Source organism: Brassica napus, chromosome C4 (assembly GCF_020379485.1).
Source record: "Brassica napus cultivar Da-Ae chromosome C4, Da-Ae, whole genome shotgun sequence".
In the NCBI taxonomy this organism is placed as follows: domain Eukaryota; kingdom Viridiplantae; phylum Streptophyta; class Magnoliopsida; order Brassicales; family Brassicaceae; genus Brassica; species Brassica napus.
In genome coordinates, this window is record NC_063447.1 from 60,980,823 (window position 1) to 60,993,634 (window position 12,812).

The 12,812-nt window shown below is 30.4% G+C and overlaps 2 protein-coding genes across 2 annotated transcripts; one reads left to right on the top strand and one right to left on the bottom strand.

The window, feature by feature from the left end:
- Nucleotides 1–1,484: 1,484 nt before the first annotated feature.
- LOC106450317 (LOB domain-containing protein 16-like) lies at nt 1,485–5,482 on the top strand. Its single transcript, XM_013891962.3, has 2 exons — nt 1,485–4,075; nt 4,752–5,482. The coding sequence occupies exons 1-2, from the start codon at nt 3,773–3,775 to the stop codon at nt 5,187–5,189; spliced, it is 741 nt and encodes a 246-aa protein (XP_013747416.2). The 5' UTR covers nt 1,485–3,772; the 3' UTR covers nt 5,190–5,482.
- A 4,085-nt stretch (nt 5,483–9,567) lies between these two features.
- Nucleotides 9,568–10,631, bottom strand: LOC106394667 (LOB domain-containing protein 17-like). The gene is made up of 2 exons (XM_013835232.3): nt 10,198–10,631; nt 9,568–10,052 (listed from the first exon to the last, which is right to left on the bottom strand). The coding sequence occupies exons 1-2, from the start codon at nt 10,474–10,476 to the stop codon at nt 9,732–9,734; spliced, it is 600 nt and encodes a 199-aa protein (XP_013690686.1). The 5' UTR covers nt 10,477–10,631; the 3' UTR covers nt 9,568–9,731.
- Nucleotides 10,632–12,812: the final 2,181 nt, after the last annotated feature.

Sequence of the window (12,812 nt, forward strand, 5' to 3'; positions counted from 1 at the left end):
TATCTATAAACAAACAGAGTTTCGTGTTCAATCTAAAAAGCAAGACTTTAATGAACACTAAATATGGAATAGTGGAAAAACTTTTTTTTCATGTTTCTGTTTTGTTTCATATTTTTATTTTCAAAATTTCAGGCTCTGATTTTAATTATAGATTTGATGATTTTATTTGATGGTAGAAGCATTTTTACGTTTTTGTTCATTTATTTGAACATGTAATATATTTTTAATAAATGACTGTGTTGACAATATGACTCTAAAATTCATTTTATATGTTCTCAAACTAAATAATTATGTTTTTTGGTATAAAACCGAATAAACCGAAAACCGACGGTATATAAACCGAACCGAACCGAAGTAAATATGGATTTAGAATGGTAGTTATATTTTTCTAACCGAAATACCGAAAACCGAAAAAAAACGAACCTAAACCGAACTGATATCCGGATTGAACACCCCTACTTAAGGTGAACCATTCAATAGTGTTTGAGTATTTGATATTTGATATTTTTTAAAAAAGAAAATAAAATTGAATATCCAAATTAGATTATATTTTTAAAATAAAATAATAAAAATACATAAAAATAGTTACAAAAAATAAATTAATTAATATTGTTAAGTCTTCAGCAAAATATTAAACCCTATACCCTAAATTCTAAACCCTAAATCCTAACTTAAACTTTGGATAAACTCTAAACCGTTAGAAAATCTTAAACCCTAAATCATACATTAAAAACTAAATTTTAATAACACTAAATCCTAAATCCTAATCCCTAAACCCTAAACCCTTGGGTAAACTCTGAACCCTTGGGTAAACTCTGAACCCTTGGAGAAATTATAAACTCTAGGGTTCAATAACCTACAGCTGTACAAGTGCTCTGTAGAACCAAATATCCAAAACAATTTTTAGTGCTTTCCATAAAATTCTACAGCAATAAAATCTAAAGCCACATAAAAAAAATTTACTCATTTTTTTCTAAAACAAAAATTTTAAAACTACCGCTATTACCGATCAGGGTTAAACTATGATATGTTTTTTTCTTAAAGAGGCTTAAATTATGATATGCTGGATTTCAATTATTCCTATCATTTCTTTATCGAATTTTTTTCTGCATTGACAGTTAAACATATACTACCTTTTCATTTATTTATTTCTACATACTCTAGTGGTAAATATGGGGGTTAGACTATGATATGTTTTTTTCTTAAAGAGGCTTAAACTATTATATGCTGGATTTCAATTATTCCTATAATTTCTTTATCGTTTTTTTTGCATTGATAGTTAAACATATACTACCTTTTCATTTATTTATTTCTACATACCCTAGTGGTAAAATTATGCGTTCAACCATATTTACTTATTTGAAATTTTTGAAAAAAACTCTTAACTGAAATTTATAAATAAAAATAGATAATGCTAGTATTATTTTATTTTTTAATTATAATATTTTCAAAAATTCTAAAACTTAAATATGAAGTGCCCGCAAGTATTAAGCACAAAGATACATGTAAAAAAGTTTGACAAAAACTAAATTACCAACTATAATCATATCCACGTAATTTTAAGAAACACGAGTGCTAAGTGAAAGTCACATGCACACACTATCCGAGGTGTAATCACACGATCTCCCTCTCGTGTACCAAATCCGCAAGTACATTATATCAAATTCTTTTGGCATATAAACCATTATTAAACTTCTGATAATCTCCTCAGGTGATTTGAATCCTAGTCTGTACCAGCTATACACTCACTCCATGTAACCGAATATTCCTAAGCCACCTAAGCAGATCCAGCACAATCAATCAAATTTAAGAGCTTTATAGTGTTTTGTTTTGTCATAAAGGGATAATCAAATAGTTTATAATTACATACTTAACAATTATACTACATAAAATGACCTCCAAATACATTCAAGGCATTATCATTTGTCGGTACACCTTCACCGGCATTTGCCGGTTTATCCGGCCCCCCCACGTCAAGACAAACAGCAGCAGTTCCAATGTCCGGCGTTCGGCGGAAGAACTTATAAATAACTTTTCTTCTTTTTTCAATTAAGAGATTAAAGAAAGAAAGATGGAACAAAATAATTAAGTGAGTTTGCTTTGATAAAACTCCAAAAAACAAACGTATAAAATAATCCAAGAAAAAGTGATGGAAGACCTAAGACTACCTCATTACTAAAAATATGGATATATTTCTGTAGAAATCCACGAATGAAAAGAAAGAGAATTTGGACTAATTAAAATTGATTTCCAATAATTTATTTTAGAAAATTAATTATTAATAAAATAGAATTTCATGTTGCAATCTCCATTATTGGTTGTCTCCCTAGTATCCAACATGAGACCCTCCATTGTCTACCATTCACACCCTTTGGCTCACTCTAAAAATCCTTTATATTTATAAAAATATAATCTCACTAAATGTTAATTATCATAGACAAGGCAATTCTTGCTTCTTAAGCTTGCTATCTCGATATTATGGTCTGGCTTTCCACACTGTACCCTTAGTTCATGATCGATGTACTGAATAATAGTGTCTCAACTTGGCTTCCCTGAATAATCATCTTTAAGATATAAATTTTTTTTTACATATCGTACAGATAAATCTTTAGTGTTATTTGGGTTTCAAACTGTTAAACCAATAATGGTTGAGACAAGGAAATTTTAAAAGTAATATTCAAGTGTGGTTAGTTAAAACCAGCAAAAATATGATGTTTCAATGATGCTAGTTCGACGCTAATGCTATGAATAATTATATTGTACATTGCGGATAAATTAAATTTAGAAAGATTACAAATGTTATAATAGCTAATATGAACATTTATATCATAGAGTATTGCATATAAAATTCTAATTATTTTGGTTCGCTTCTATTTTTATACACTATTTATATGAAGAAAAAAACAGTTCTCATTTTTTCTGTTAGGAATGATCTATGTTTAAAATTAATAGCTCGAGTGATTTGATTTTAGTTTATATGTTTTCCTAGTGTTAGTTTAACGCTAAGAATATGAAGCAAGTATAGGTTTGTTTGAGTTGAAACTTGAAAGAGGATCTCACACGCAATTTGCAAATTATTATTATATACTTCTGCTTCGAATATTTATGAAGCATGTATAGATTTGTTTCAGTTGAAAGAGGGTTTCAGACGCAATTTGCAAATTAATATTACATACTTCTGCTGCTTATACTGAATACAATCATTTCTGGATAATTAGATTAAATATTATATGTAGTAATGTAACTGGTGTGAAACTGTGAAGCCAGAAAGACTGATTTATATATTAATTACATTTATACTGTCACCACATATTACAGTTTCTAAACGATATACGTATGATTCAAACTCTAGTAATGGAGAAATAAAGTATTTTACATACAAAGATGATACAATATGGTAGAAAAAATAACTAACTAAAAAGTACTATAGTATATGTGATTGTAAATGATCATTAGCGAACATATAAAATAAGCCGGCCCAAGAAAAAAAGCCATCTCTCTCATCACAATGTTCCTTTTATAAAATCCACCCAAAGACACCAAACTTCACCATCATCATTGCATTTCTTTTTCTTTTTCCTCCATCACCCTTTCCTAGTTCGCTCGTGCACATCTCCGACGATCCCAAGTCTAGAATCATCACTTCTTCCAATCTTTTCAACATCTCTTTAAAAATAATCTTACAAAAAAAACGATACAGAAGAGAACAAAAACAAGAGAATCCTTCTTTCTTTTAAGTACAAGCAACATAATAAATCATCACCTTTCGTCCATGGCAACTTCCGGCAACGGTATAACGACAGGGACAGGTTCACCATGCGGCGCGTGCAAGTTCCTGAGGCGTAAGTGTGCTTCGGATTGTATATTCGCACCTTACTTCTCATCGGAGCAAGGAGCAGCAAGATTCGCAGCTATTCACAAGGTGTTTGGAGCTAGCAACGTCTCTAAGCTCTTGCTCAATGTCCCAATCCATGATCGATGTGAAGCTGTGGTTACCATCGCCTACGAAGCTCAGGCTCGTCTTCATGATCCTGTATATGGATGTGTCTCTCACATCTTCGCTCTCCAACAACAGGTACGTATATCAACTGAGCAATCACTACTAATCCATCAATTTTGTAGTCACTTTGAGGATTTTATATGGTCGTTATTAATTGGTATGATATTAGTGCGTGTAGCTAATTTTTTTTCAAGAAAAGCTTGAGGATAAGTAGCAAATAATTTTTCCATCAAAACCTTTGTTTTCACACTAGTTTTGTTTTGTTTGATACAATAAATTTCATAACCGTTTGAGATTACAATAATATAGTTCATAGGAAAATGTTACAGCCATCAGTTTTTCAATAAATTTATGCCATGACGTTCTTCTTTGTTGCGTTGGCATTGACTGATGACTCGCCAAGATCTAATAAACAACACTAATTAAACTCTGTCCTTTTCATATAGATAGATGCATGTTTAATGACACTAACTCTTTTTATTTTACAAAATAGATGTTTCGGAATTTGGTGATATTCATAAAAGCTTATATAGATAAGCATGTCTCTTATGATTCTTTTGATTATTCTTGGAAAATTAACCATTAGAAATATGTACTACATTACATGAATTTATTTAGAAATATTATTCAAATTTACATATATCTTCATGAAGAATACGCTTTTACTAGTTCGTGTATATGAGTTTTCAACATTTTGAATAGAATTGAATCAACCTTGTTAACACTCAGCGTTTGATTCGGTTATACAAAGGTGGCTTACTTGCAAGCACAAGTCATGCAAATGAAGGCACAGATCGCCGGCCACCAGATGTCAGCCGCCGGAGATCTAAGAAACAGCTCGGAAAGTACTCATCAACAATACATGACGTGGCAACAAACTACTGGCTCTCCTATCGGCAATGCATACTCAACAGCATATAACCATCATCATCAACCTTACTACGGTCACGTAAACCCTAATAATCCGGTCTCGCCACAGAACTCGCTAGAAGAAACTTTCAGCAACACGAGCAGTGACGTCACTACTACAGCTAACGTGCGAGAGACTCAGCAAAGTGGAGGTGGCGTATACGGTCACGGTGGGTTAGGGTTTCACGAAGGATATCCTAACAAAAAAAGATCAGTGAGTTATTGTAATAGTGATTTAGGTGAGCTTCAGGCTTTGGCTCTTAGAATGATGAAGAATTAAGATAAGTTGCTAACTTATGTAGACAGACGTACGGCGAAGAAATGAGATGTTTTTTCCTTTGACAAGAAACAAAAAGATAATGAAACATTGGATGTTCACACATGATATCATCAATAAACATGATTTGGTTGCATCATCAATCTATAACATTTTCTAAACATAAAACCAACAGAATATGTTACTTATAGTTCAATGGTTTCGTTTGTCGATCAATATTGATGTTTCTATTGAATAATGCGAAAGTCACTCTCACGCACGATAATTGCATGTCTTAGATTATCATACGCTTTTGATTAGCCCCCAACATTAATCGAGTAGAATAGATTTAACTGATTGAGGACTACTCAACACTAACCTATTGTTTCTTCCACATGAAAACAACGCAAAGAATGTAATGTTATACGAGTTTAGATAATATATATATATATATATATATTTTATAATGGCCTTCTATTATTGTTCTATGTAGGCAGAACAGAAGTTTATGTCAGTAATAGAGATGCTTCTATTGTTCTATGTAGGCAGAGATTCATCACCATGTATGCGTTTACACAACACACTTATAGAAAATCTATTTTCCAAAAATTATTAGTACAACTTTTACAAAAAAAAAATTATTAGTACATAATTCATTATATATTAGTATTTCTTTTTTGCTCGTTACGAATGTATATGTATTCTGCGTGGATATATAACAGATTTTAACCAGCGTATAATTGTTCACCTTCTTTAACAACAGAAAGTATAAATTTCAACATAAATCACAAAGTATTTGAATATACAAAAATGTACTCCCTCTGTTCTTTGAAGTAAGATTTTTTAAAGCGTTCACCTTATTAAAAATTCAATAAATATTTATAATTTAATTTTTCTTTTACTTTATTATACACCAATGAAATTTAATCAATTCAAATATTTTCATTTAATGTTTTTTAAAAGTATAAAAAGTACCTTAAACATATAGAAAATCTATCTTTGTGGAATAAGTAAAAAATCTAAAACATTTTATTTTCGGGAACGGAGAGATCTAGTAACTTGAGGGTATCGTATTGTGGGTAGTTAAAACCTAAAAAAACATATTCTTATATCTATGAATTGATCTGCGTATGTGCTTGTAATTAAATGTCAACTAACAATTGCTTTTAGCATCTCTATGAAGGCTAAAAGGCATAAGGTCTAAAATATTTTTTTTAAATGACAAAAGTCAACTTTATTTTTCTGTATAAAATCTAAATTTTCAAGGTACGAATAAATAAAGAAGAATAAAACTGATAAACAAATCTCTCTTAAAAAACATTTAAAGAACATAGGAGGGATGAATGTTATGATTGTCTGTCAGAGAAGCAAATCATCAAAATCATTTCATTTATAAATTTATTAATATGATATAAATGGACCACGCAATAATATTACACATTAAGCAAAGATGTTTACCTAACATTAACTAAGCAGCGTCTAGTTAATTATGCTAGGACCAGTCCCCCATACAAATTGTAGTGGCAATATTAGACAAAATGTCCCCTCAATTGCATGCAATCTTCTAAACTAAATTCAATTAATTACCTTTAATCAGTTTTGCTTTGCCAACTCTAATCAATCTCAGCTAGTTCTTACCCAATTCTCCACCAAGAAGCTTCGGTTGTTGTCCACATCTAAAGTCACAAGTTCTCTTTTAGTCTTTTGAGAAAGGACTTTGTGATTTTTAATCTCGAGATAACCTAATCAATGCATTGTAAACGACTTATTTAATACTCGCTCCGTTTTTTATATATGAGGCTTTAGGATTATGCACATAGATTAAAAAACATTTAATTTTCTAAACAAAAACATCATTAATTGTTTACCTAACCACAATTTAACCAATAATAAAATAGAAACTATAATACCATTGGTCATCTACCAATAATTAGTAATAAACTTTACATAGAAAATTGAAAACGTCAAATAATTTGGAACAAAAAAATTCTTCTAAAACGTCAAATATAAAAAAGCGAAGGGAGTACTTTGTCTCTTCTAAAAAGTAAGATTTTCTAAAATGTTCACACTTATTAAAAATTCAATAAATGTTTATAATTTAATTTTTTTTACTTTATTATACACTTTTCAATAACTTTTTACCAATAAAATTTAATCAAATCAAATATTTTCATTTAATGTTTTTTAAAAGTATATAAAGTACCTTAAACATATAGAAAATATATCTTTGTGTAACAAGTAAAAAATCTAAAACATCTTACTTTCGAAAACGGTTGGTGTAGTAAAAGGAAAATAAGTTAAATTAAGCACCTGATCAGTGCATCCTGGTTTATTAGTCTGACAGTTGTGAACAAAGTATAATTTGAGTGTGTGTTTTGTTTAACATTTGGCATGCTAACAATATATTGAGGTAAAATGTCTCAATTTATTACTTTATTGATTACTTACTCATTATCATATCAACATGTTGGTTACTTCGACATTTATGCTAAAGATTGGAAATTTGGATAGTGGAACATCCTAAATTAGGATTCCTAATACATTCACCATTAACAGCTTTTCATATATATATACACAAAAAAATAGTTATCTTGCATGAGTTGATAACAATTAATGTACATAGATCATTGCGAAAGCTAATACTTATAGAGTGAATTCTCGTCGATCTTAAGATATTTTAAAGTATGACATGATCTAGGTGGGATACATGGAACTTGTTTCCAAACCAAATTTCTTATCAAAAGGTTATTAATTACGGTTGTGACTTGTGAGTTATGATTTATGAACAACAATACGTACGGCGATGCCTATTCTTAGTCAAGCCGTTTATGCATGTGTTTGTTTATTATATGATATCCTAACTCTTCGAGCCCATTACCAAAGACCAAATTTATTAACTCTTGCTAATATTATATAGAACAGATCAAAAGAGGGTGGTCAAAGCATGATATCACAACACCACTTAGACATTCATCAAGAAAACGTATATATGTTTAGAATTCATATATACAAGCCAATATGTATTTCGGAAATACATTAAAAATATCGAGAAAAGGAAAAAAAAGCTCATCATCGAGGTTAATTGGCTGTAGAAGAAATGTTATTTTAATTATCAGAGGGCATGTTATTATATTTTTGTGAAATAAAACAACCCTTTAAAAAAAAAGTAACTTCAACATTTTAGTGCGTATATATTTTAGTTCAGTGACGTGTCAATTGACAGGGAATAAACACGAACTGTTGTCATCTTGTAAATTATATGTTCTTTAGAAATTGAAGAAATAGATTGAAACGGCAAGAGTTAACGCATGTGGGCCCGGTAGCTTAAGTACATTCAAAGTCTTTGACTGTGTTGAAATATCACACGTGTGGCCTGGCCTGCTTTGTCATTTGCTATCGGGCCCCACCTCACAATTTCTTTCCTCAGGCCGTGATTAATGAATTAATTTTTGCAAGTTTCTTATTTTTTAATCTGTGCGCTGTAGGCTCACTATTCGTAAAGTAAGCCCATTGCAGTTTTTAAACGGCCCTGTTAGGTAGGTTTACAATACTTTTCTCCATCACTAATGCGAGATAACAAAAGTCACAAAACGCTAGTTCCTTTTTCAGATTGGTCTATATGTTTCACAAAACTTTTATGTGTTTAAACATTGATAACAAATCCCTAATGTGGCATATAACAGTTGGTCAGAAAAGATTCAATCAGATTGGAAATAATAATATAAAAATGTTTTTTGCTAGCAACATGTTTCACAAAACTTTTATGTGTTTAAACATTGACAACAAATCCCTAATGTGGCATATAACAATTAGTGAGAAAAAATTCAACCAGATTGGAAATAATAATATAAAAATGTTTTTTGCTAGCAACATGTTTTCGCATTACTGTGAATTCTGACTAATTTACAGAGTGAGTAGATGTCACGATCACTTTCTTCTCGTTAATAGCATATGTCTTGGCCATTACTATTTATACAATCACATTTTGTAACACATGAAAGTCCTCCATACAGAAATTAACAAGGAAAAAGGGACAAGAAACTGGAAGTCAACAATCTAAATGTGTTTTCAACTCCATTTGAACTAGAGTTCTTACTGATTGTTAAAAATTACAATGACAAAATCCCTGACATACTTATGTTCAAAAAGAGAGGTTACAAAGACAAAATAAAAATAAGGAAGAATCTTATGTATAGCCAAAGATATTATACTACTAGTAGATTAGGATTTGTTTAATAATTTTTTTTTATTTGTTTAAATATTTATTTGTTGCTAATTCTTATTTTTTTGGTTCCAAGAATAGAAAAGGAACAAATGATCAGTCTACAATGCCAAAACAGATTTTCCCCATGGCTTAAGTTGAGCTGCTTGGGGGTTTGCCATTTGTTGTTTCCCAGTAATATATTTGACGATTTGATTCCGATGTAAATTTTATAAAACTATCAAACAGAAACTAAATCGATCAAAAACATTTCATTCATATTAGTTATAAACTTGATATAAATTAAAACTATATATTAATTAATATGCGTCTTGATGTGTTCAACCCTATCTTCACCAAAATCATCACGAATACGAGATGTACCCGAAACTCGCGGATAGAACATCATTGCCGCCATTATGATACTGATTAAAGGTGTTCAAGTGTTGATCTAATTCAGAGTAAGACGTCATGATATTTCTCAGATCGGAGTCGGACTCTGTATCCAAACTTCTATCTTGATGATGTCTATTATGATGACGATGGAGATCTAGAGATTGTTGAAGTTGTTGAAGCTTAGTGTCTCGATAGTAATTAGGGTTTTCTAAGGATGGAGTATCAGTAGTCATCATGCTTTCTGTTGCCTGTTGCTTTAGAATCTCAAGCTGTGCTTGCAAATTCACAACCTACACATTATATATAGCAAACACCAATAATGATTAACAAGTCCATAATATGCATATATATATAATATATTTGATCACTATATGACATTCGCATTTTTCTTATACCCAAAATCAAGATTAGGGTTTATTGAGGAAGTATATTTACTTGTTGTTGGAGGGAAAATATATGAGCAACGCAACCATAGATGGGGTCTTGGAGGCGAGCTTGAGCTTCATAATAGATTGTAATGGCAGCTTCACACCGATCTTCCATGGGAAGTTTAGAGAGCAATTTTGAAGCATTGCTAGCTCCAAAAACTTGGTGAATGGCTGCAAAATGAGATGCTCCTTGATCATGGCAAAAGTATGGGGCAAACACACATCCATATATACATTTCCTTCTTAAGAACTTGCAAGCTCCACATGGAGAGCCAGAGCCAGTCATGGTCTTTTAATGAATGATGATTATAATTGATCTCGAGTAGCTTTAAGAATGGATGAGCACTAGCTTCGGGGAAGTTTTATAAAGACGAAGATAAAGGTGGGTGGGTTTCATATAATAATTTCATATGATATCAAATTGTCTATTTAGTGGCCTACACCTGTCTTGTTCATTATAACTATTTTAATAAAATTTAAAATCGATTAGGATTGAGGAAAGTAGAAAAACTACAATGTTGAAATGATAAATTTCAATTATGATGCATAGATGATAAAGTTTGAAGTTCCAATAATATTTAATTGATATTCAAGAAAAGCTTAACTATAGCTAGTACGAAAGGAAGAAGCTATACACAAAACCAACCACTAATATAGTATGAGTCATATTATATTAATTTTCTTGATCAATCATCTTGCCTTCGTTTCATCTAGATTAATGTTGGATTTGAATATCAACAGCCTTCTACTACTTAAAAAAACTCCTACAGATTTTCTTTAAACATAATCTTGAACTTATAGTTAATCTATTTATGTCTTATGTACTCTGAATATATACAAAACAATTCTTTTGACATAATGCTTTCTTTAATACATTTAATAGGGATGGGGCAATATAAACTTGACTGAAACATTTTAAAAAAATTCAACATATATGGTTTTCTAAACAAAAGTATAATATACCTGATATTTTACCGAATTAAACTAAAGAATTCAGTTGTAGTTTGGTACATTTCTAAAGAACAAAAATTAAAACCGAAATGAAAATCTAAAATACCACTGAACTTCGATTAAAATAATCATCTTACCTTCTAAAAAATCCGAACAAAATGAAAATCATATACCATTGAACATCTAAGGAAATAATCATTTTACCCTATAAATGCAATTCATTATCAAGCAACCCGAATAAGACTGGTTAACGTCTTCATTAATCAATGAAAGTTTTTTTTTTTGTGCATGGGTTATAGCCAATGAGCAAATAAACATATATATTTTTCGGAATGAGCTAACAAATACAGTAGAGACAGCGGAAAAATGTATTGCATGTGAAATATATTCAACTTTTAAATGGGTGCGTCAGGGTTGTCGATCCATATAATACGTGAAGATATTATTTTGGAACATTTTATAATAGATTGGTTGATATGCGATTCTAAATATTTTTAACTAAAAATTAAAAAAATTGTGTCACACTCTAACTGAGCTGTACACATATTTTCAAATTTCACGTCATTCCAGCTCTAGTGATCGGTATGTAACGTTAGAGAGGCACATGGTGTAACGAAAGAACTTAACTTTTTTTATTTTGTTTATTTAGTTTTGTACGTAAAATTTAAAACTTTTATGTTGAACAGATATGGAGAAGAACAAAAACCATCTTATTAAGTCATCTTTCATCTGTATCTTATTAAGATTTAAATGTATGTTATTTGAAAGTTAAGAAAAAATCATAAGATACTGAAAATGATGCTGACATGTTCAAGCATGACAACGGTCAACCCCGACAATATGTGGCCCGTCACACGTATATGGAATTTGGCTGATTTCTTAAGATGATTTGTTTTATACTCTATAATTCAAGCTACACACAAGTGTACCAATATATTATAAATTATAATAGAAAACGTACGATATTTGGCAAAATAAATAAATAATAGAAAACCATATATTTCTGAAGTATTATACCATGGATATCAGCAGCATATATATGTGGCAATATCTAGATTATAAACATACATAGGATTATGATAGAAAATTATACTCAACATATAATAACAAAACATTATGTGCGTATATTAGTGGATTCGTTTGGTGTATTACGTGCAAATGCGCATATAGGCCTTTAAGCAAAAAAAAAAGAACGAAAAAAGGTACGCATATAGGCTTTTCTATCATGTCGATGGGTTCTCAGTGATGTTAGGTACACTTGCTTCTCCTCCCTATTTGATATGTTTATGAGTATCAAACTCAATAATGTATGGATTTGAAACAATGATTACAAATTAAATGGTCTGAGTGTTTTTTTTTACATGGTCTGAGTGTTTTTGTGTTAACGTATCTAAGTAATTCTCCTTCATTTTTTTTGAGGTTTGGATATCCTACAATTTTTATTAAAAATATGAATTTAAACGTCATTAAGAAGTTAGATGATTTGCAATTAATCAAAAATAAGCTTAAATAAACAGAATTTTTTTTGACTAAAGGCTTAATAAACAGAATTATTTCATGCTAAAGAAATGAAAACAAAATATATCTTTTATTGCTAACCTTAAAATGATATATGCACTATAGTATAATGCATGCACTCTCTCTATATATGTAATGCACAATCAATATCTA

Coding starts and splice junctions, on each gene's coding strand:
- LOC106450317 (XM_013891962.3), top strand. CDS start 3,773: ATGGCAACTTCCGGCAACGGTATAACGACAGGGACAGGTTCACCATGC. Junction 4,076..4,751: donor TCTTCGCTCTCCAACAACAG/GTACGTATATCA, acceptor GGTTATACAAAG/GTGGCTTACTTGCAAGCACA.
- LOC106394667 (XM_013835232.3), bottom strand. CDS start 10,476: ATGACTGGCTCTGGCTCTCCATGTGGAGCTTGCAAGTTCTTAAGAAGG. Junction 10,053..10,197: donor TATTTTCCCTCCAACAACAA/GTAAATATACTT, acceptor TATAATGTGTAG/GTTGTGAATTTGCAAGCACA.